The sequence below is a fragment of the Rhinopithecus roxellana genome, chromosome 10, assembly GCF_007565055.1.
Source record: "Rhinopithecus roxellana isolate Shanxi Qingling chromosome 10, ASM756505v1, whole genome shotgun sequence".
In the NCBI taxonomy this organism is placed as follows: domain Eukaryota; kingdom Metazoa; phylum Chordata; class Mammalia; order Primates; family Cercopithecidae; genus Rhinopithecus; species Rhinopithecus roxellana.
In genome coordinates, this window is record NC_044558.1 from 86,576,037 (window position 1) to 86,599,447 (window position 23,411).

Consider the following 23,411-nt stretch of genomic DNA (forward strand, 5'->3'; position numbering starts at 1 on the left):
AAGTGGTATTTACTTCAAGTTTGCCAATGAGAAAATGGAGATTAAGTAATTTGCCCAAAGCCACACAGCTAGGAAGTGGCCACACTAGGACTGAATTCAGATCCATTTCTAAGTCTCTTGCTCATGGTGTCAAACTATCTGAAGTCAAAATTCCAGCTTGTCCTTGTTGACTTGGGGCAGCACTGCTTAATTCTATTCAATGCTCTGTTGCTAAATTGGATTAACTCTTGCCTTGCTCTGGGGCTTTACCCTAGCCCTTAACCTCTCTGAGCCTTGATTCTTCTTTCCCATCTGTAGAAGGGACTAGTGAGAACAGCTGTGACCTCAACTCCCAAGACCTTGTGTGGCTACATGAGAGGATGCAGTTCAAGAGCTATGACCTCCTTGGAAGAAAACTGTCATATAAATTCAAGGTCATGTTTATAGGTGAAATGAAATCCCAGCTGCCAACCAATGTTGCCATCCAGCTGGCATAAAAGATGCAGACTTCATGTAAAAGCTGGAGTGCCTCTGTTATGTCAAAGAGCCCTTCTTTTCCTTTCTCTCCCAAAAAACAAACAAACAAACAGAAAATCCTCCTATGGTATCTTAAACATGTCTTCCTACAGATATCACTCTGGAGACAAGTATTTATTTGTCAGCATTCTCCTGATAAAAGACTGGGTATTCAGTTTTTCTCCCCCTTCCCCCCCAATCCCCAAGCCAGTGTTGCCAAAGTCTGGTGAATGATCATTTGGTTCATCATTAATGAGGTCTGTAGCCAGTGGGATATTTTGTCAGAAATTGAATTAAAATGTATCATACACTGCCCTGAACTTGTGCCTCCATCTCCCCCAAGTGTCGTGGCCAAGGCTGGCAGAGGAGGCTGTGAAGAATACTTACTACACCCCTGGCTGACAGGTAGCCAAGCATCTGGAGGGGTTGATTGGGCGGGCGACTGGACTGGGCCTCAGGGCTGTCCTTGCAGAGGGTCTTGGAGCAGTGGCGGGAGTGCCTTCGGCGGGACTTCTGCCCTTCCTCAGGGGACCGGCCGCGGTGCCTGGGGAAAGGGGAGAGAGACCTGAGGGTCTTTTGAAGGGGAGCATGGTAGGGAGATGGATGTGGGACCATCAGGATCTGAGGATGATAAAGTGTGTTTGGGGGTGTTTGTATATGTTCATATGTGATTTTGTTCCTGGGTATGTCTGCATGTGTGTGTATGAAAGCTGGACTGTGTGTATATCCATTTATTCATTAATTCATCCATTTAATCATCCATCCATCCATCCATCCATCCATCCATCCATCCATCCATCCATCCAAACATTTAGCCATCCATTTGTCTAAGCAGCCATCTATTCATCCATCTAACAAACCATCTGTCCATCATCCATCCATCAATCCAACCAACCATGTATCACCCATCCCTCCATCCTTTCATTTGTCTAAGAAACCATCTATCCATCCATCTAACATCCATCCATCCATCCATCCATCCATCCATCCATCCATCCATCCATCCATTTGTCCACATAACCATTCATCCATTCATCCATCCACCTAACCATTCAGCCATTCATCCATCCATCTACCTAACCAACAATCTATTCATCCATTTATCCACCTATCCATCCATCTATTCATTCCTTTATTTATTCATTCTCTCACTTGTTCATTTGACAAATACTACTTCATGTATCTGGAACTGCTTTGGGGTCTGAGGATGCAGCTTTAAAAACAGAAAAGGTCCCCATCCAGATTAGTTATTCAGTTTAATGTCACTTGTGTGCCTCCCTGATTGTCTGTCATGTGACTATGTGTATGTCTGGGTGTGTCCATCTGTGTTTCCATGTGTTTGTCTATAAATGTAACTGTGTATAACTGTGTGTCTTTGTGTATGTGACTTCGCCATCTGTGAAATAAAGACATCCTGTTGACTGTCACCCAAAACTTTGGTGAAAAAAAATGGCTGACAAAAATGACAGAGATGCCTTCTGCAAGTTTGTCACGTCTAGATCTGGCTGCTTGGTCTGCAGTGAAAACCAAAGGCATGTCTGACTTCTTAGAAAGGGTATGTTTGGACTCTGCATATCTCATTAGTTCTCTGAGCCACAGGAGTAATAAAAATAGCACATTATGGATTTGCACGGTGTGTATAAACCTGTCTTGAAGCAGTTTCATAGTTTTCCTTACAACTTGAAGACATAGACAGGGCAAGGTATTACTTTCCCATTTTACAGACGAGGGAGCCAAAACTCAGATATGTTTAGGGATCTGCCTGAGGTCAAACAGCCTGAAAGTGGCAGAGCAAGGGTCAGGGCAGTTTTTTGGCCCTCTAGGAACTAGTGCCTCTGGTTCATGCCCTGGAGTGCCTCTGACTGCTCTGTGGCTTGAAAATCACGTTTCTACTGAATGTGTAACCTGTGTGCCAGCTCTCAGTTTGCTTCCATTTCTGCTAGGAAGCTCCTCAGCTCATTGGCACTGGGAGCTCAGATGCCAACACCATCAGGAGGAGATGGGACAGCAGAGGAGGCCTGGGGTAGTGTATGTGATGTTAACCATTTATCTAACAGGTAAGTTGCTAGATCCTTGTATGATTCTCTGGCCCAGGCCAGTAGGGCTTAGTTGCCGAGAGATAAGTCAGCCTGGGGTGTAGGTGAAGTGCTCAGGCTGAGTCACACCAACTTGGCACCTATTCCAGCACTGCCGGACACTTCCTAGCTATGTGACCTCACTCAGATCCCTTTGCCCACCAAAAGGCAGTTGTCTCTGCTGTAACAGATCAGAGATGTGGTTTAGCTCATTTGGCCAACGTCCTCCAGAAAGAGGCCACCAGGAGTCCACCTGGGGTTGAACAAACATTGTTGTCACTCCTTGATACCATAGGGAAGTTTCAGGTGTCTCTGTAAGAGGGTGTTAGAAAGAATCCATTATAGGCTTTGGGCTGGTGATAGGTGGCTTGGGGAGCATTTACAGACCTGGAGCTTTGTTCAGAATTGGATGCTGCCAGGAAGTGGGGGTAATTCTGATTGGGTGTCTTCATCAATCTTATCCAGAAAGAGTGAGGACTAGACCGAGGCTAAGGCTGACTGCTGAGGAAGCAGCAGTCACTCATATTAGGCAGGGTAGAGAGATGCTTGGTCACTTTTGTGTTTTGTGCAGTGTTCTCATCTGGGCTCAGACTTGATTACAGAGGGGGCTTAGTTTTGTCTTGAGCAATCAGGGCTGCAGAGTGGCCTTGCTGGATGGTGATATTCTTGGAGATTGTTGATGTTCAGCAGAAACACCAAGGTCTAATCTTGATAGTAGGTACCAGGGGCCTCTTTCTGAAATGCTTCCCACACATCGCCTGGGGAGATTTAAAAATCTCACTGTTCTGGTCTCATCTCATCTGGATTAAATCAGAATGTTTAGAGGGTGGGATCCAGACATTGGCATCTTTTAAAACTTCCCAAGTGATTGAAAAGGGCAGCTGAAGTAGAGAAGCACTGGCATAGCACATGGTGTTATCAGAATGATAAGAGAGAAAATGTATTGAAACTTTTAGCACAGTGTCTGACACAGAGCAAGATTTGGGTAAATATTCCTCTCCTGCCTTCTCTTTCTCCTTCTCCCCCTTCTACGTTCTCCTTCTCCCTTTTTCTTTTCTTTTTCTTTCTTTTTTTTTTTTTTTTGAGACAGACTTTCACTCTTGTCACCCAGGCTGGAGTGCAACAGCAGATCTCGGCTCACTGCAACCTCCATCTCCTGGGTTCAAGCGATTCTCCTGCCTCAGTCTCCCGAGTAGCTGGGATTACAGGCACCTATCACCACACCTGGCTATTTTTTGTATTTTTAATAGAGACGAGGTTTCACTATGTTGGCCAGGCTGATCACGAACTCCTGACCTCAGGTGATCCATCCACCTTGGCGCCCCAAAGTGCTGGGATTACAGGCGTGAGCCATTGCACCTGGCCCTTCCTCCCTTGTTCTATAGACATTCTGCTTTATTTGGGAAAAGTGGGGTCAGGGCAATGAAATTTTAAATCTCCCCTGATGATGTGAACAGAGAGTCAAGTGTGAGATGCATTTGAGAAAGAAAAAAGCAGCCCCTCACATCTGGAAGCTGGAGGTCTCAGTGTCCCCATTGAACATCAACAATTCCAAACACCAACAAAGCCCCAGTTCTGATTCTTGCTCTTCTCCTTCCCTTCCTGCTGCTTCTCATCAACAAGATGCCTTCTCAGGTTGGGACGACCAATGTATTAGCATAGAGAAGGTCCAGGTTAGGAGAAAACTGACTTGAAAAGGCATTAGAATGAATCTGCTACTTTGCACTGCTTGGTTTTACATAGTTTGCTTAACTTCTCTGTGCTTAGAGTGGTCCCTTAGTGAGAGTGCGAAGTCTAGAGCCATGCTCCCTGATTTCAATCCTGTCACTTAGTTGCTAAGAGACTAGCAAATTCCTTAACCACCCCCCCCCCCATGCCTCAGTTTTCTCATATTTAAAATGGGGATAACAATAATGCCCACTTCTTAGGGTTGTAGAGAGGATCCTGCAAGTGGATGCACAAAGAGCAGCTAGGGCCCGGCAAAGCGGCTCATGCCTGTAATTTTAACAGTTTGGGAGGCCGAGGCAGGCGGATCACCTGATGACATTTAAGAAAGCCCTTTGTAAAAAACTTGTTTTTTTGTTTTTTGAGACGGAGTCTTGCTCTGTCACGCAGGCTGGAATGCAGCGGCATGATCTCGGCTCACTGTAACCACTGTCTCCCGGGTTCAAGCGATTCTCCTGCCTCAGCCTCCGGAGTAACTGGAATTATAGGTGCCCACCACGACACCCAGCTAATTTTTTTGTATTTTTAGTAGAGACGGAGTTTCACCATGTTGGCCAGGCTGGTCTCGAACTTCTAATCTCGTAATTCGCCCACCTTGGCCTCTCAAAGTGCTGGGGTTACAGGCATGAGCCACCACGCCTGGCCTCTCCAGCCCTTTCTCTACAGGGAAGTGGTGCCAGCTGCTGAGTGCGAGGAAGGGGGCCAAACCCTGTGCTGGAAGTGTGGAGGCAAAGCTAGTGTTAACAGTGTCTTAGCCTGGGCTCGGCTGTGGCTGACAGAAGAGGATCCTGGGGCGAGGGGTTACCTGCTCTCACAGCTTGAGGGGCGGGACTCCGAGCTCTGGGACCGCGAGGGGCAGCGGTGGTGGCGGTGGCGGTGAGACTTTCGGGGCCGGCTTCGAGATCTTGGGGGGATGAGAAGGAACGAATCAGAGGAGAGGAGAGAGAGAGTAAAAAAGGGAGAGAGAGAGATTTGATCTTGTGACACCTGCTTTTCCCTTGCACTCAAGTCACCATCCCTCCCGAAGTTCTCCATCTCCCTCGACCCCATGCGTTAGTCCAGCTTCCTGCCTGGGTGTTGAGTGGAGGGTTCCGTAACCAATGGTGCTGAACATGGGTGAGCAGAAAGGGGTCCTCTGGAAGGAGTGTGGATGACTCAGGGTCCTCCCCGTTCCCCAGATGACACCCTGGGCAGAAAGTCACTTCCCTGTGTCTCCTCTGCATCACCCATGGCAGGTGCCTCAATGTCACAGAGCTTCAGGGGTCATTCAGGGAGCATAAATGTGTGAATCAGCCAAACACTAACACAATATCAAGTGGAGGCTTGAGTTAAAACAGAAGGAGCTGCTTTGCCTCCAGAATATTTGTGTGGTGATCCTCTGATTTTTCAAGTGAATGTGGAAATACAGATTTTTAGGTAAAATATTCTTATTTTAAACGGAAGCTCATTTTTTTAAAGGCACCTTTTTGGGCAAATGAAATACATTTGCAGAGTAAATTAGGCCTTCGGGCTGCCAATTTATAACCTCAGACCTGGAAAATTAAGTCCAGGTTCTTAGCATAGAATCAAAAGCCTTTCAGGATGGGCTGCAAACCTCATCAAAAACAAAAATTAGAACAACAACAATTACTACCACTAACAATGGTGTTACTACAGGTTAGTTCAGCTACTTCTAAGTAGTAATAATTCAGAAATAGTAGTGGCAGTGGTAGTGGTAACTGAGGATATATAAAGGACGTCAATGGTTTGGGCCAAACAAGAAAGCCAGTGGGAGTTAGAGATGATTCTATTGGGACGTAACTTGGTTATCTCAACAAAGGACTCAGGGATTCTTCTAATGTAATCATCAGACCATATCCCTTCCCTGCTTAAAACTTTCCCATTGCTCTCATATTGAGTCCAAACTCTGATCCTGAATCTCAGGCAGCTTCAGGAGCTAGCCCTGGCCTAGTTCTCTGGCCTCACTGCTCATCTTCTTCTGCCCTGGCCTGGTGGGCTAAAGCAGCTCTGAACTGTATGTATGCTGGCTCACACATTTCCCAGTTCATGATGTCTTAGGGATGATGATGATAACGATGGTGATGACGACAGGTAACCCGCATATAACACATATTTCATGCCAGGCACTGTATTCTAAGCATTTTTCTTAAAGGGATTCATCTATTCTTCATAACAACCTACGAAGTAGGTTCTCTTATTATTCCCATTTTATAGATGAAGAAACTGAGGCACAGAGAGTTTAAACAACCTGCTTAACTTGTAGCCTAGAATGATTACTTCCCATGCTCACCTGCGGCTTGGACGCTGTCTCCCGTGGGAGGCCACCAAGCCCTTTTTCCAGTGCCTGTGTTCCCACAACGCCCAGGGTTTCATCTGCTGTGCCATGACCAGCCCTAAATCTGGCTCCTGTGAGCTCTTCAAGGCCAGGACAGTGTCTGGCTCATCTTTGTCCTTGGGCCCAGCACAGGGCCAGTCACCTAGTAGGGCCTCACTCATTAAGGGATGTTGAATGAAAGGAAGCTGACTCACTCCAGCAGCCACTTGCCTGGAAGCAGCCCTGACCATGGACTTGACAAGAATAAGCCATCATTTATCTTGAGGATGCCTTATTCTTCTTGCTTTTTTCTCTCCTGCCTCTTGTCTTTTGGCTTGCACAAGCTTTCTGATGCCCTGCTAGGAATTTCTGGGACTTATCCAGCTCTTGCCATCGGGGAGGGTGGCCACCTTGCTGCCCTTACGCAGGCAGTCCTTGTCTCAGTGATGGTCCTTTCTAGCGCTCTTGATGTCTGGGCCTAGCCCCTGACTCTGTGGCTGCCTACCCTGGGGCCCCACTGGTCAAGTGACACCAAGATTGCTGAGAACGCGTACTCTGTCTGTGCTTAGTGTGAAAGCACATTCAATACATGTGGCCAATAATTGTCTCTTGACTTGAGCTGAACAAATTCGATGATAAGGAAGTTCTTCCCTGAGCTAACTCAAGGATCTACTGCTTTCTTCTGGAGCATTCCCCAGGCCTCTGTGGTGGTGGCTGAAATGCCCTCCTTCGTGCTGACCTTGGGTGAAAAGACTGTTTGGGGCAGCAAAGCTGGGCACCCTCCCTCTGCATTCCTGCCTCCTCTTTTTTCTTCCTGGCAGCCGACTACCTTTCATCTTATTGTCTTTGATCCTCTCTTTAGAAGCTTCTTGGTGGGAGATAAAATATTAGTTGATTGGAAAACACATGCACTAACATTTGCAGGATATAAAGTAGGTAGGTTGTAACCAAATTTACTGTTAATTTGGCTGGGAACTGAACTCCACAGGCAGCAGTGGCTGATTTGAATTTCTACTACCAGCTATAAACTGTGAAACAGCTGGGGCCCCAAGACTGGAGCTAGGAGCTTCATTGACATCTCCACACTGTAAATTCAGCAGTCAGAACATGAATTCATACACATGCTCACACACGTGCACCCATGTGATCACACCCCCATGACCACTCATGCACAGGTAAAAACCCCCATACAACCCCTGTGCACAAAATGTACAGAGGTACTTACACAGTGCACACACACAGTGCATAGAATTCATTGTGTCCTGTGTACACCATTCACGTTCATGCTCACACAAGCACAGACACAGAAATGCACTGGTGTAGGCACAAATATAGACCACATATTGTATACATTTGTACACACAGTGTACAAAAATGTAAAAATGTGCGGATGTCGACAATGTGCACACTAGATATATACATACTGCATATAAATATACACACAATGTACACACAAGATATACTCACAAGGGACATGCCAGGCACACACATGCACACTTTCATGCAACATAAACAAGCACGCATACACATACACATTATATACACATGACCCAGTGCACTCATACATACCTAAACCTACAACACATGCAGTTATGCCTTTCTGTCCCTCTCTCCTCCCTCCCTCCCTCCCTCCCTCCCTCCCTCCCTCCCTCCCTCCCTCCCTCCCTTCCTTCCTTCCTTCCTTCCTTCCTTCCTTCCTTCCTTCCTTCCTTCCTTCCTCTCACCTGCTCACCCTCTCCCCCCTTTCCCTGTTTATTTGACAACTCTAAGACTCTGGCTTTTAAGAAGCCAGAACCCCCAACTCCTCAAACTGATGAGTACATTCCAGGTAGTATCTACTCACTGTTTCTTGTGCCTCTTCTCATCTCTTCTTTTGCTTTTTGGACTAGAGGAGCTAAACAAGAAATGGTCAATTAATTGAAAGATGCAAAATTCTAGTTAAAGATAAACAAGTAGTTAAAATGCTTAACACACAGTGTGAGATCCAGGCAGTTTTGGAATGGACACCGATCGTTGCCTCAGACTGGAAAATTCACTGCCAACAACATTTTCATGCAGCAAGTTTGGCTAGGGATACCGACGCACATACATATGTTGAGAATGGAGTATGGAGGATGCCAAGTTCAGCTTTGCTAGGTTAATAATAATGGCAGCAATAAAGGTAGTAATAACAATGTCTGCCATTTTTTGAGGCTTTAATTACAGGCTAGGCATTCTGTTGAATACCTGCTGTCAACAACTTCATTTTTTTCTCTTCGCGACCTAAGGGTGGAGGCACAATTTAATAAGTGCTCATTCTAAGTTGAACCTCAGATGGGCAAAGAAACTTGGTTAGGATTGCACAAGTGAGCTAGGATGTGGCCATGGATCCAAGACCATGCGTCCCCAGAGTCCCTGCTCTTGACTGCTGTTCAATCAACTTATAAGAGAAGTGAATGGAATATCCAGGAAGATATTTGAACTCTCATGGAGCTTGGTAGATTCTGAAATGGTCTGCCCATGCATATTCAAGTATCCAGGTTTAAATTATTTTTTTGAGTCATAGGGCGGGGGTCTGAGTACAATGGATAAGAATGACTTGGGGTCTCAGTGTAATCAAATAGAGATCAGGGAGGATCAACACACTATTTAGTAGTTTAAGCTAGACTGGTTGCAGAGGGTCACCAATAACCTATTATTGGCCCAGGACCTGGGAAGGGGAAATTTTATTTCATCTAACTATCTTACACCTTGAAGCTAGCCACAGGGTCTATCTTCATGTTGAGACTCACCCCAGGCAGTGGGAGAGCCAAGGACCTTGCTGACAGATCTGAATTCAATTGGACCCAAGAGCTGCCTCTGCTTCTTAGCTGCTGTGTGACATCAGGGTAGTTACCCATTCTCTCTAAAACCTGGTTTCTTCAGCCGTGAAATGGGGCCATTACTGAAGCTGCAGAGCTGAGTGGACAGATGAAATTGGCAACCAGTATCTACTTATTAAGTAAATAAATGATGGGGCTTTGCATTTTACAAATTGCTGTAGATGTGGTTATTGTTCTTTAAGAAGCCATCGTCACTCTCCTTATCCTCTGTCTACAGATTTGGGTTTGAATTTCGGCTCCGATGCCTTCTGGTTCTATCTGTGGACATTCCTGTTACAATCTTTCTTAGTCTCAGTTTCCTCATCTGTCAAATGCGAACAATAATCATATCCACTGTGCAAGGTTGTGGTAGGGATTAATGAGAATTAAACACATCTACACATGGAAGGGACTTAGCTCAGGATCCAGTTTGGAGTGAGGACTCTGTAAGTAATAACTATTTGTGTTCACCCAAATGTGTCCAGTATAGGAAGACTTGGCCCTGTTCCTTGGCCGGATCTGGGAAAGTTTTGGTGGTGTGACAGGACCGATGTTTCCCTATGTGCCCCAGTTCAGGATTCCAACCAGTGGCAGGGGTAATGAGACATTCTGGGGTCGAGGTATCCATAGGGCTGGTCCAAGAGCAGCCACCTGGCCTGATGGAAGTCAAAAGTTGGCTTGGAATACTCAGAAAAAAACAGATCAGACCTTCATTTTGGAGGAAACTGAGGCAGAGGAAGACAAAGGGGTCATGCCTAAGAGCACAGATGGAAACTGAGGGTTGACCTAGAAGCTGCCCAAAGCTGCTGAGAAAGCAGAAAGTTGAACAGGCAGTCAGAGAACCAGAGTCTTACCTGTGCCTTCTCTTCTTGGAGAAAGACCTGAAAAGAAAGAAAGAAAAAAAATGAAAAAAGAATGAAAGAAAAAAAAGGCAGAGAGAGAGGGAGAGAGAGAGATGGAGAGAGGGAGAGAAAGAGAGAAAGGAGGAAGGAAGAAAGGGAGGGAGGGAGAAGGAAGGGAGGAAGGGGAGAAAGTAAATATAGGTGAGTTTGAAAGTTTTGTTTTGCTTTTTTTCCTGGTATGAGGGTATCAGCGTCTTTGTGATCATGTGACAGGCGGTCAGGACATCTAGCTAATCCTCCTCCTCTCTTAGATTTCAGAGACTATGAAAATTGTATGGGAGATACTGGTTTGCATTCTGAATTTCCAGATCAAAGCCTACCAGTACTTCAGTCCTCCCCAAAAATTGTCAGTAAATCTGTCCTGGATGAGGCTGGATAGGGAAACGTAAGAGAGGGTCTTCTGCCTTTTCTGCCTTTCCCCTCCTCCATTCTCCATCTCATCTTCTCTCTCCCTCGTTGTGGATTCCTCCTCCTTCTCATCCTCGTCATCACCGTCATCATCATGACACAGCCAGCTTCCACATGAGGAACTCTTACTGTGTGCCAGGTTCTGTACTTAGCACCTGTCACACACAATCTCATTCAATCTTCCCCAAGCCCTGTAGAGTACTATTAACAACCATTTTACAAAGACACTGAAGATCAGAGAAGTTGATTAAGTTGCTGACAGTCAAACAGCATCACCCATGTAGCTGCTTCTCATTCTTCAGCGCTCCAGTTGGAGGCCATCTTCTCCTCGTAACATTTTCTGAGTCCCTCAGGCTGGTTGGTGCCTCCCGTCTACTCCCCCAAGCTCTGGGTGAGCCTCTGAGCTTATCATCAGCAGGGTACGGACCTCTCTATATTCGAGTGACCTATTTTCCCCACTAGAATGTGAGAAATTGGAGGGCAGGGACTGGGTTTTGGTCTCTTTTCTGGGACTCAGAATCTTCATTCATGATACATAATGGGTGTTCAATAAATAGATGTGAAAAATAATTTTAAAAAATTTTTAATTTTTATTCTAAGTTCTGGGGTACATATGCAGGATGTGCAGGTTTGTTACATGTAAATGTGTGCCACGGTGGTTTTCTGCACCTATCAACCCATCACTAGGTATTAAAGCGCAGCATGCATTAGCCAGAACAATGAAAAACTTTTTAAAACTCAGAAGCCTTGCTAACTGAGGAGACAAAAAAAAAAAAAAAAAAAAAAAAAAAAAAAAAAAAAAGAATCTCAGTGCTTTCGCTACCCCTAGCTCCCATCTCCAAAACTGACAGCTATCATTAACCAAACATTTCAAGAGCTTGGAGAGACTGGACCAGGAGTAGGATGGTGCTCAGGAGGTCAGGGTTTGGGAAGGAACAGCAACAGAATTTCCCTTCCTAATCATCCCCCTCATATGAGTCCCCTACTCTGTGAAGCTCTAAGACCTGGGCTGACAGTGCAGGAAAAGCCTGTTTCTGACTGTCTGTCAGTGTCTTTCTCATGAGAAGGAACCTGTGAGTGAGAAGCCACTTGGCTTCCAGAACCCAAATATGGGAAAATTGTTCCACTTTCCCCAGCGAACCTCCAAATTAGGAGGAGCTGCTCAGCAAAGGAAGGTGATAAGGTGGCCATCTAGAATCATAAGTGTGGGTCATTGTTTCTACAAAGGACTCCACGTTGGGAAAGATTTCTGACACCAAATTAACAACATTTCACTAATTAGTTTGCCCATGCCTTGTTGTAAACACAAACTCAGATAACATCAGTCAGGAAGTCTGGGCAGGTGGTTGACATAACCAGTGAGAGCAAACTGAGTCTGAGGCCATTCTAGCAACCAGCCCTGAGATGTGCTCACATCCCTGGATTGGGAAAAGTCACATTGGTGCAACTTTGAACTGGACTTGAGATGCAGGGGGAAACCCCAAACAACCTCTTAGCTTTCATTCATTCTGTTGTTAATCGCACGAGTAATCGACAATGAATGTAGGAAAATTGGACGATACAGATAAGCAAAAATAAAACATAAATCACACTTTTCCCATTATCTGCAGCTCACTACAGCAAATAACTTGTATAGGGAATTTCTAACTTCCTGCCTCCAGGGGCCAAGCAGGCTTTGTAAGTGGGTAGAGCAGGCTGGACAGGTCCTGAGACCAACTGGAGTACAAGTACCTACTCTGTCTAAATGCATGGCAACTCCTCAGCTCCAGGGCATGGCTGTCCATGGGAAAACAGGCCCAGAGAAGACAGACCCTCTAACTATACAGAGGAACTAGAAAACTGAATTTCTATATTGCAAAATCTTCCAATCATAACATGTTGGTTTAGGTCATAAACCACAAACATGAGCCCTCTGTTGTATATCTTCTGTTTGTTTGTTTGTTTGTTTGTTTTTTAGACAGAGTCTTGCTCTGCCACCAGGCTGGAGTGCAGTGGAGCGATCTTGGCTCACTGCAACCTCAGACTCCCTGGTTCAAGTGATTCTCCTGCCCCAGCCTCCCGAATAGCTGGGATTACAGGCACATGCCACCACACCCAGCTAATTTTTGTATTTTTAGTAGAGACAGGGTTTCACCACGTTGGCCGGGTTGGTCTCGACCTCCTGACCTCGTGATCTGCCTGCCTCAGTCTCACAAAGTGCTGGGACTACAGTATCCTTTTAGTCTTTTCCTTCCCCTGTAAATATACACGTGTGTGTGTGTGTGTGTGTGTGTGTGTGTATGCATAGTGAACACCAGGAACACGGGCCCAGTTCATAATATCCTGTAACTACCGTCCCTGCATCCCCATGCACCAGGGTGGGCAATCTCAGCATAGCCATGTTTTTCAACATTATTCCATTCTCTAGCATGCAATGTACTGACAAGAGGGGCCTTTCCTTGGGAATTTGGAATAAGGAACAAGACAGAGAGATTCCGTGTCTCCTTGTAACTTGGCCTGCAACATGGAGAGATGGGGCAGGGTGCAGCCATGTCCCTCATTGGGACCAGGAGACAGCGGGCACTTCAGGTCCCAAGTGGGTCCTATCAGCTTTCCACTCCTTGTTCTAGCCCCTTGCTCAGGCCTGGTTGGTCCCTGAGTCACTCCTGCTTCTTCATAATCAAGTTCTCCTCTGGCCTCAGTTAGCATGTGTGGACCTCTAGTCTTCGCAGCCACAGTCCCAGCTTATACAAGACACAAATACGTAAAAAGACATAGATAATTATTTTACATAAATGACATGATATGCTTCCAGATGACCTTTTGGTGCCATCAACTGTCCTCCCCACCCCACCTGGGGAGGCCTTGTTTGCAGAGAAAAAGGACAATACCTGCGTCGCTTATGTTTCTTGGAACTTTTCTTCTTCTTTTTCTTGACAGGTGATGGGCTATAGGATGAGGACCTGCCAGGGCCGAGAAGACACGCTTCAGAAGGAGGCTCTTAAAGGCCAAGGTGGTTTCAAAAAGAACCTTCCCCAGTCCCTATACAGGACTTTAGCTCTTTCAGGAACACACATCAAGGATAATATCCATGCTGATATTAGCTTGCATTTGTAAGCAATTTTTAATTGCTCACAAATTTAATTTTACTTTTCATTTGATTTTAATTTTTAACAAGTTAATGTAAACCATTACCTCGTGTTTTGTAAGCATTATCCCATTCAATCCTTCCACACACTTCTTAGGTAGGTATAATTGCTACCCTCCCTTTTCAGACAAAGAAAATGAAGTTCAGAGGGGTGAAGTGACCGGCCCAAAGACACAGCCAGGAAGTAGATGAGCTGGGATCCCAGTGGTTTTTGCTCTCAGTCACCACAGCACCTCATAGCTGCCTGCCTGGTCAAGCTGGAAAGGCTTCCTTCTGTCTGCTGTTCTCCCTTCAAGCTATAACCCTCCTCTCAAAGTCTCAGGGTCTCTCCTTTGCCCCATCCTTTGTCTCCCTGGTAAGACTGAGCCCCTGAAGGATATCTTGCCAGGCTGTGGCTGCACGGATAGTGCCATCAAAGTGTTACCTGAGAAACAGAGCTACTCTAAGTCCATGGTGATGACTCAAGACTGAGGCTTAGGTGACCTAAGTTCCAATCTTGACTCTGCTACTAACTCACAGAGCCACCTTGGGCATGTCAAGGCTCATCTCTAAGTCTCTTATTTCCCCGCTGACAAAAGACCAGGGTTGAAACAGATGAGAGGTTACAAATTCAATGCCAACAGGGTCCTCTCAGATAACATGAATGGATGAGGCAGGCTGGGTAGAAGACTGTAGGGAGTAGTGAGGACTGTGGGGAACCAGAGGGGTTCTGGCTGGAGGGGGATCTGCTTCTCAGATTAGCCGAAGATCCTGTGTAGGAATGCAGGTCTGGGCTTCTAAAGCACCTGCCTTTTCTAAGGGAGCCTCCAAAACTCCATATTTTAGTATGAAATCTCTCCATTTGGAAATGTTGACCACCAATTAAAAAAAAAAAATCTAATGACTTTGCAGGTCAAACAAAACATGTCTGCAGAAGGGAATGACTGAGAAACAATTCAGCCTTCAAGGAATCATAATGTTTGTTCCCAGACACATGCTCAGTGAATATTCATCGGATGAACAAGTCAATTAGTGAATCTTAGTATCTGAGGTTTCCTTTTTTGAAGTATTCTCTGGCCCACCCCTCAAATTAGGAAAGCCAAAGCACTTGCCCCAATTTCATCTCCTACCCTACAACGGCTACGACTCAGTCTTCATCCATATTTCCCCCGGGTCCTGTTTGAGCCTGTCCTTTTAGAATGAGGCTAAGAGGTGTCTGTGAAACAAGATTCCAGAAAATCTAGAGTTGAAGCCCGTCATCAGATGCTTCTCTCTGCTGCCCCCTACAGGTTTCTATAAATACTGCCTCAGAGGTTTGCTGTGATTCTCAGTTGGCAGCCCTAAGAGTTAAGCCTGCCCCTCTGGGGATGGCACACTAGAGATATTTTTAGTCTAGTTAGTGGCAGCCTACAAGCAAATCTGGAAGTCATTTTAAATATAAAATTTTTTAAAGGAATTGGAAATAGAAAAAAATTCATAGGATATCAAAGAGTCAATAGCTGGCAAACAAACAAAAAACCCCTCAAAAACCCACCTATTATCCTAGACATTTAACTAGGTAGGTGGGTGTAGTAGAACCAACTGAGCACCTGGGATCAAGCCCCTGTAGATCCTGTCACGCCCTCTGTGAGCCTTTATTTTCTCATCTCTAAAATGGGGATAATAATGCTTTCCTGGTAGACAATGGTCAGGGATAAAAGAGATACTGAAGATCACAGTGCTTAGTGTAGACCTCTGCATCTAGAAAGCTCTCAAAAAATAATTCAATATTCATGCTAACGACTATGCTTCCTATTAGTTAGTCATTTACTATGTGCCAGGTACTGTGACAGCTGCTTCCACACGAATTTTTCTTTTAGTTTTCATGAAATCTCAAAAGGTAGATATTATCATCATTTTGGAGAAGTAAAATAAAAACAGGAACAGAGAGGTAAGGTGACTTGCCTAAGGTCGCACAGCTAGTTAAGCATCAGAGAGGGGATTTGATCCCAAGAGGGAATCACTGTCTGACTTTGAAACCCATATTTTGCCCCTGCCTGCATCTTATAGGTTTTATCTCCTTCTTGGTGCTTTTACCTCCTTCTCTTCTTCCGAGTGGATTTCTTCTTTTTCTTCTTTCCCCTGGAGGAAGGTGGTGGTGTCAAGTCTTTGCCATGAGAGGCACTGTGAGGAGCAAAGAGAGGAGCATTAGAGAACTCATGGTCTCCAACTCCCCAACCAGAGCTGGTGCAGCCAGGGAAGGACCCAGGTCCTTGGATGATCAAGGACCCATAGCCAGTGCCTCATTACCACCTCATGGCTGATTGGGTCACACTTCAGACTAAGTACCGAAATAAGGACTTAATACTGACTTAATGAGACAGACGTTGTATGTCACCCAAACACCAATTGATTATTAAAAACAGGGTTATAGAGGTTAACTACTCCTTAATAGATGTATTATTGAATTTGCAAATGGCTTGCCTTGGTAAATAAATCACTTTTTAAATAATTCATCAGCCATTCAGCCCCCTCCCTCCCCAATATGTCATGTCTGTAGTTCCTGCTGGAAATTTAATAGGAGACGGAAGGTATGTTAAGTAGCAGCTGATTATTAAAAGTATATTTGCCAAGGTCTAATGTAACAAGATACATATCTTATGTTGCCTCGTAGAACCTCAAAAACCTCCGCTCTTCAAGAATAATTATTTCCTGTTCAATTAAATTCAAATGCTGAGGCTGCAGTTAAATGAAGTCAAGTTATCTTCTTTTATAATTGGGGCAGGCTCCAGGGATTTTTTTTAAAAAACACTATCCCATGGCAAAGGAAGATGGTTTTAGATGAAAAACTGCTTGGGAATTGAAACATGCCAACCTAGTGGAACCTTATGGGGAAAACATAATCTTACTACTAATACTACTGTCATTATTTTAGCAGTGACACAACTAGCATTTATGCACTTGCTATGTGCCAAGATTTTAATATATTAGGATACAAACACTTTGAGAATGGTATGACTTTTACTATCTTATTTTATAGGTAAAGAAACTGAGGCTCAGAAAGGTTAATTAACTTGCTGATGGCTAGACAATTAGAATGTGTCCAGGCTAGGATTTGAATCAAGGCCTGTGTGATTCCTACCCTGAGATTTTCCCCACAAAACCAGCTGCCTTCTCAAACTTATTCATGTGGCCAATCATCTGGAAATTACCCAACTTTTTATAGAACATCATAAAATACTGCTGTATTTAATTCCATTTTAAGAATCTGGATCATTATGATTAGTAGAAAGAATGATAAAATGGCTAGAATATATGTCAGGGTCTCTATCTCCAGCAAATAAGAATCATATAGCAATATTAATAATATTTTCAAGAGAGCCACTTTTAAAAATTTATCAGATGTCTTTTTATTTAAACAGCTGGAGGAGAGACTATTTATCTTATTGAGCTTTTCTACGAATTTGCTTTACTGAATGTGGAACTTGTGATGTGCTATTTTTTTTTTTAATTTTAATTTTGTACGTTCTGGGGTACACTTGCAGGATGTGCTGGTTTGTTACACAGATAAACGTGTGCCATGGTGGTTTTCTGCACCTATCAACCCATTACCTAGATATTAAGCCCAGCATGCATTAGCTCTTTTCCCTAATGCTCTTCCTCAGCCCCCACTCTGCCCCAACGGGCCCCAGTGTGTGGTGTTCCCCTCTCTGTGTCCATATGTTCTCAATGTTCAGCTCCTACTTATAAGTGAGAACATGCAGTGTTTGGTTTTCTGTTCTTGCATCGGTTGGCAGAGGATAGTAGCTTCCAGCTTCATTCATGTCCCTGCAAAGGACATGATCTTGTTCATAGTATGGAATACTGCATAGTATTCCATGGTGTATATATACCAGATTTCCTTTATCCAGTCTATCATTGATGGGAATTGGGTTCATTTCATGTCTTTGCTATTGTGAATAGTACTGCAATGAACATATGCGTGCATGTATCTTTATAATAGGATGACTTATATTCCTTTGGGTATATACCCAGTAATGGGATTGCTGGGTCAAATGGTATTTCTGGTTCTAGGTCTTTGAGGAACCACTGTCTTCCACAATGGTTGAACTAATTTACATTCCCACCAATAGTGTAAAAGCATTCCTATTACTGCACAACTTCACCAGCATCTGTTGTTTCTTGACTTTTTAATAATTGCCATTCTGACTGGTGTGAGATGGCATCTCATTGTGGTTTTGATTTGCATTTCTAAGAGGGTCCCTTTTAGCAGGTTAAAAATAAACATCACAGAAATTAATTACCTAGCTACTTAACTACACTTATATGTTATAAAGCACAAGGCATAGTATGCATGTCCAGGAAGCAAACACGATGGTTGTGTAAACAGGATGGGCTACTTCCAAATTCTTTTTATTATTATTATTATTTTTGAGACAGGGTTTCACTCTGTTGCCTAGGCTGGAGTGCAGTGGCATGATCTCAGCTCACTGCAACCTCCATCTCCTGGGTTCAAGCAATTCTCCTGCCTCAGCCTCCCTAGTAGCTAGGACTACAGGCACCCACCACCACGCCAGGCTAATTTTTGTATTTTTAAAGTAGAGACAGGGTTTCAGTATGTTGGCCAGGCTGGTCTCGAACTCCTGACCCCAGGTGATCCACTCGCTTCAGCCTCCCAAAATGCTGGGATTACAGGCATGAGCCATGGCACCCGGCCACCAAATTCTTTCCTTAAAGAGTGCTTGTCACAGAGCAAAAGCCTAATCAATATTTGTTGAGTGACCAAAAGAGGGAATAAATGAATGAAATAATTGAGCTTCTTGTTAAATCATCTTGTTTCATATAAACACTTCCCAGTGCAACAGCTACTGGGAATTTGAACTGGGAAAACATGAAAGGAGAAATACTTGAGAGAGAGAGAAAAAAAACCTTTTAAAAGTGTGTCTTACAAAATGAGGAAACAGCCTATTGTTTCAGTCAGCTATAACTTCTAGAATCCCAGGGTCCCAGGGGAGCATGATTCGGGAACATCGTCCTTGATTCACTTTTAAGTAATGCGGTAAAACTCAGACAGCCCTTGAATTTGGAGACATTTGAGGTGTATGAGATGGAGATCATCAACTCTCTTAATAAATCCCAAACACCTTTACCCAGGTAGGTCTACATTTCTTCTACCCCCTATTTTTCCCTACACTAGTTCTACGTGTACCATCATAGAGAGTCAGGAAGGGGCAGAATAGTGGATAAGTATACCCAGGATATGCGTGCAGAGGTTAAGTACATAATACTTATGTATGCTGTGGTTACATATGCAAGGCTAAATACAGTGATGAAATACACAACAATTCAGTAAGCATCAGTTGAGTATACAGTGGTTACATGTGCAGCAGTTAAGTCTGTAGTGGTTAAACAAGTGGTAGTTAAACACACCTTGGGGAAGTAGCAGAGGTTAACTATGCGGTGGTTAACTGCTCAGGGGTTATGTACACAGTGGTTAAACATGCATCGATTAAATATGCAGTGGTGAGGAGGTTCCAAGATGGCTGAATAGGAACAGCTCTAGTCTACAGCTCCCAGGATGAGTGATGCAGAAGATGGGTGACTTCTGCATTTCCAACTGAGGTACGGGGTTCATCTCATGGGGGCTTGTTGGACAGTGGCTGCAACCCGCAGAGCATGAGCTGAAGCAGGGCAGGGCATTGCCTCACCTGGGAAGTGCAAGGGGTCAGGGAATTCCCTTTTCTAACCAAAGGAAGCTGTGACAGACAGTACCTGGAAAATCAGGACATGCCCACCCTAATACTGTGCTTCTCCAATGGTCTTAGCAAATGGCACACCAGGAGATTATATCCTGTGCCTGGCTCGGAGGGTACCATGCCCATGGAGCTTTGCTCACTGCTAGCACAGCAGTCTGAGATTGAACTGCAAGGCAGCAGTGAGGCTGGGGGAGGGATGTCCGCCATTGCTGAGGCTTGAGTAGGTAAACAAAGCAGCCAGGAAGTTTGAACTGGGTGGAGCCCACCGCAGCTTAAGGAAGCCTGCCTGCCTCTGTAAACTCCACCTCTGGTGCAGGGCATAGTTGAACAAAAGGCAGCAGAAACTTCTGCAGACTTAAACGTCCCTGTCTGACAGCTTTGAAGAGAGTAGTGGTTCTCCCAGCATGGAGTTTGAGATCTGAGAACAGACAGACTGCCTCTTCAAGTGGGCCCCTGACCCCCGAGTAGCTAACTAGGAGACATCTCCCATTAGGGGCCGACTGACACCTCATACAGCTGGGTGCCCTTCTGAGACAAAGCTTCCAGAGAAAGGATCAGGCAGCAACACTTGCTGTTCTGCAATATTTGCTGTTCTTCAGTCTCCACTGGTGATACCCTGGCAAACAGGGTCTGGAGCAGACCTCCAACAAACTCCAATAGACCTGCAGCTGAGGGTCCTGACTGTTAGAAGGAAAACTAACAAACAGAAAGGACATCCACATCAAAACCCCATCTGTATGTCACCATTATCAAAGACCAAAGGTAGATAAAACCACAAAGATGGGAAGAAACCAGAGCAAAAAAGCTGAAAATTCTAAAAATCAGAGCACCTCTTCTTCTCCAAAGGAATGCAGCTCCTCGCCAGCAATGGAACAAAGCTGGATGGAGAATGACTTGGACGAGTTGAGAGAAGAAGGCTTCAGACGATCGGTAATAACAAACTTCTTCGAGCTAAAGGAGGATGTTTGAACCCATTGCAAAGAAGCTAAAAACCTTGAAAAAAGATTAGATGAATGGCTAACTAGAATAAACAGTATAGAGAAGACCTTAAATAACCTGATGGAGCTGAAAACCAAGGCACAAGAACTACATGATACATGCACAAGCTTCAGTAGCCGATTCAATCAAGTGGAAGAAAGGGTATCAGTGATTGAAGATCAAATGAATGAAATGAAGTGAGAAGGTGAGAAGAGAAGTTTAGAGAAAAAAGAGTAAACAGAAATGAACAAAGCTTCCAAGAAATATGGGACTATGTGAAAAGACCAAATCTACGTCTGATTGGTGTACCTGAAAGTGACAGGGAGAATGGAACCAAGTTGTAAAACACTCTTCAGGATATTATCCAGGAGAACTTCCCCAACCTAGCAAGGCAGGCCAACATTCAAATTCAGGAAATACAGAGAATGCCACAAAGATACTCTTCAAGAAGAGCAACTCCAAGACGCATAATTGTCAGATTCACCAAAGTTGAAATGAAGGAAAAAACATTAAGCGCAGCCAGAGAGAAAGTCGGGTTATTCACAAAGAGAAGCCCATCAGACTAATAGTGGATCTCTTGGCGGAAACTCGACAAGCCAGAAGAGAGTGGGGGCCAATATTCAACATTCTTAAAGAAAAGAGTTTTCAACCAGAATTTCATATCTAGCCAAACTAAGCTTCATAAGTGAAGGAGAAATAAAATCCTTTACAGACAAGCAAATGCTGAGAGATTTTTTCACCACCAGGCCTGCCTTATAGGAGCTCCTGTAGGGAGCACAAAACATGGAAAGGAACAAGGCAAATTGTAAAAACCATCAATGCTAGGAAGAAATTGCATCAACTAATGAACAAAATAACCAGCTAACATCATAATGACAGGATCAAATTCATACATAACAATATTAACCTTAAATGTAAATGGGCTTCAATTAAAAGACACAGACTGGCAAATTGGATAAAGAGTCAAGACCCATCAGTGTGCTGTATTCAGGAGACCCATCTCATGTGCAGAGACACACATAGGCTCAAAATAAAGGGATGGAGGAAGATCTACCAAATGGAAATCAAAAAATGCAGGGGTGCAATCCCAGTCTCTGATAAAACAGACTCTAAACCAACAAAGATCAAAAGAGACAAAGAAGGCCATTACATAATGGTAAAGGGAACAATACAACAAGAAGACCTAACTATCATAAATATATATGCACTCAATACAGGAGCACCCAGATTCATAAAGCAAGTCCTTAGAGACCTACAAAGAGACTTAGATTCCCACACAATAATAATGGGAGACTTTAATACCCCACTGTCAACATTAGACAGATCAATGAGACAGAAAGTTAACAAGGATATTCAGGAATTGAACTCAGCTCTGCACCAAGCAGACCTAATAGACATTTACAGAACTCTTCACCCCAAATCAACTGAATATGCGTTCTTCTCAGCACCACATCACACTTATTCCAAAATAGACCACATAGTTGGAAGGAAAGCACTCCTCAGCAAATGTAAAGGAACAGAAATTATAACAAACTGTCTCTCAGACCACAGGGCAATCAAACTAGAACTCAGGATTAAGAAACTCACTCAAAACCGCTCAACTACATAGAAACTGAAAAACCTGCTCCTGAATGACTACTGGGTACATAACGAAATGAAGGCAGAAATAAAGATGTTCTTTGAAACCAATGAGAACAAAGACACAACATACCAGAATATCTGGGACACATTTCAAGCAGTGTGTGGAGGGAAATTTATAACACTAAATGCCCACAAGAGAAAGCAGGAAAGATCTAAAATTGACACCCTAACATCACAATGAAAAGAACTAGAGAAGCAAGAGCAAACACATTCAAAAGCTAGCAGAAGGCAAGAAATAACTAAGATCAGAGCAGAACTGAAGGAGATAGAGACGCAAAAAACCCTTCAAAAAAATCAATGAATCCAGGAGCTGGTTTTTTGAAAAGATCAACAAAATTGACAGACCACTAGCAAGACTAATAAAGAAGAAAAGAGAGAAGAATCAAATAGATACAATAAAAAGTGATAAAGGGGATATCACCACCGACCCCACAGAAATACAAACTACCATCAGAGAATACTATAAACACCTCTACACAAATCAACTAGAAAATCTAGAAGAAATGGATAAATTCCTGGACACACACACCCTCCCAAGACTAAACCAGGAAGAAGTTGAATACCTAAATAGACCAATAACAGGCTCTGAAATTGAGGCCTACCAACCAAAAAAAGTCCAGGACTAGACAGATTCACAGCTGAATTCTACCAGAGGTACAAAGAGGCACTGGTACCATTCCTTCTGAAATGATTCCAATCAATAGAAAAAGAGGGAATCCTCCCTAACTCATTTTATGAGGCCAACATCATCATGATACCAAAATCTGGCAGAGACACAACAAAGAAAGAAAACTTTAGACCAGTATCCCTGATGAACATCGATGCAATAATCCTCAATAAAACACTGGCAAACTGAATCGAGCAGCACATCAAAAAGCTTATCCACCGTGATCAAGTGGGCTTCATCCCTGGGATGCAAGGCTGGTTCAACATATGCAAATCAGTAAATGTAATCCATCATATAAACAGAACCAAAGACAAAAACCACATGATTATCTCAATAGATGCAGAAAAGACTTTCGAGAAAATTCAACACTCCTTCATGCAAAAAAACTCTCAATAAACTAGGTATTGAAGGGATGTACCTCAAAATAATAAGAGCTGCTTATGACAAACCCATAGCCAATATCATACTGAATGGGCAAAAACTGGAAGCATTCCCTCTGAAAACTGGCACAAGACAGGAATGCCC

General features: G+C 43.9%; 1 protein-coding gene across 1 annotated transcript in view; it reads right to left on the reverse strand.

Annotated features, from left to right (window-relative positions):
- Window positions 1-23,411, reverse strand: part of SRRM4 (serine/arginine repetitive matrix 4) — a 175,220-nt gene that overhangs the window by 26,826 nt on the left and 124,983 nt on the right. The window contains exons 3-8 of the mRNA XM_010368269.2: window positions 15,942-16,028; window positions 13,630-13,701; window positions 10,304-10,330; window positions 8,453-8,503; window positions 5,101-5,199; window positions 883-1,039 (exon numbers count right to left, since the gene is read on the reverse strand). Of these exons, the coding sequence (XP_010366571.2) occupies window positions 883-1,039; window positions 5,101-5,199; window positions 8,453-8,503; window positions 10,304-10,330; window positions 13,630-13,701; window positions 15,942-16,028 (493 nt within the window). The remainder of the gene's footprint in view (window positions 1-882; window positions 1,040-5,100; window positions 5,200-8,452; window positions 8,504-10,303; window positions 10,331-13,629; window positions 13,702-15,941; window positions 16,029-23,411) is intronic.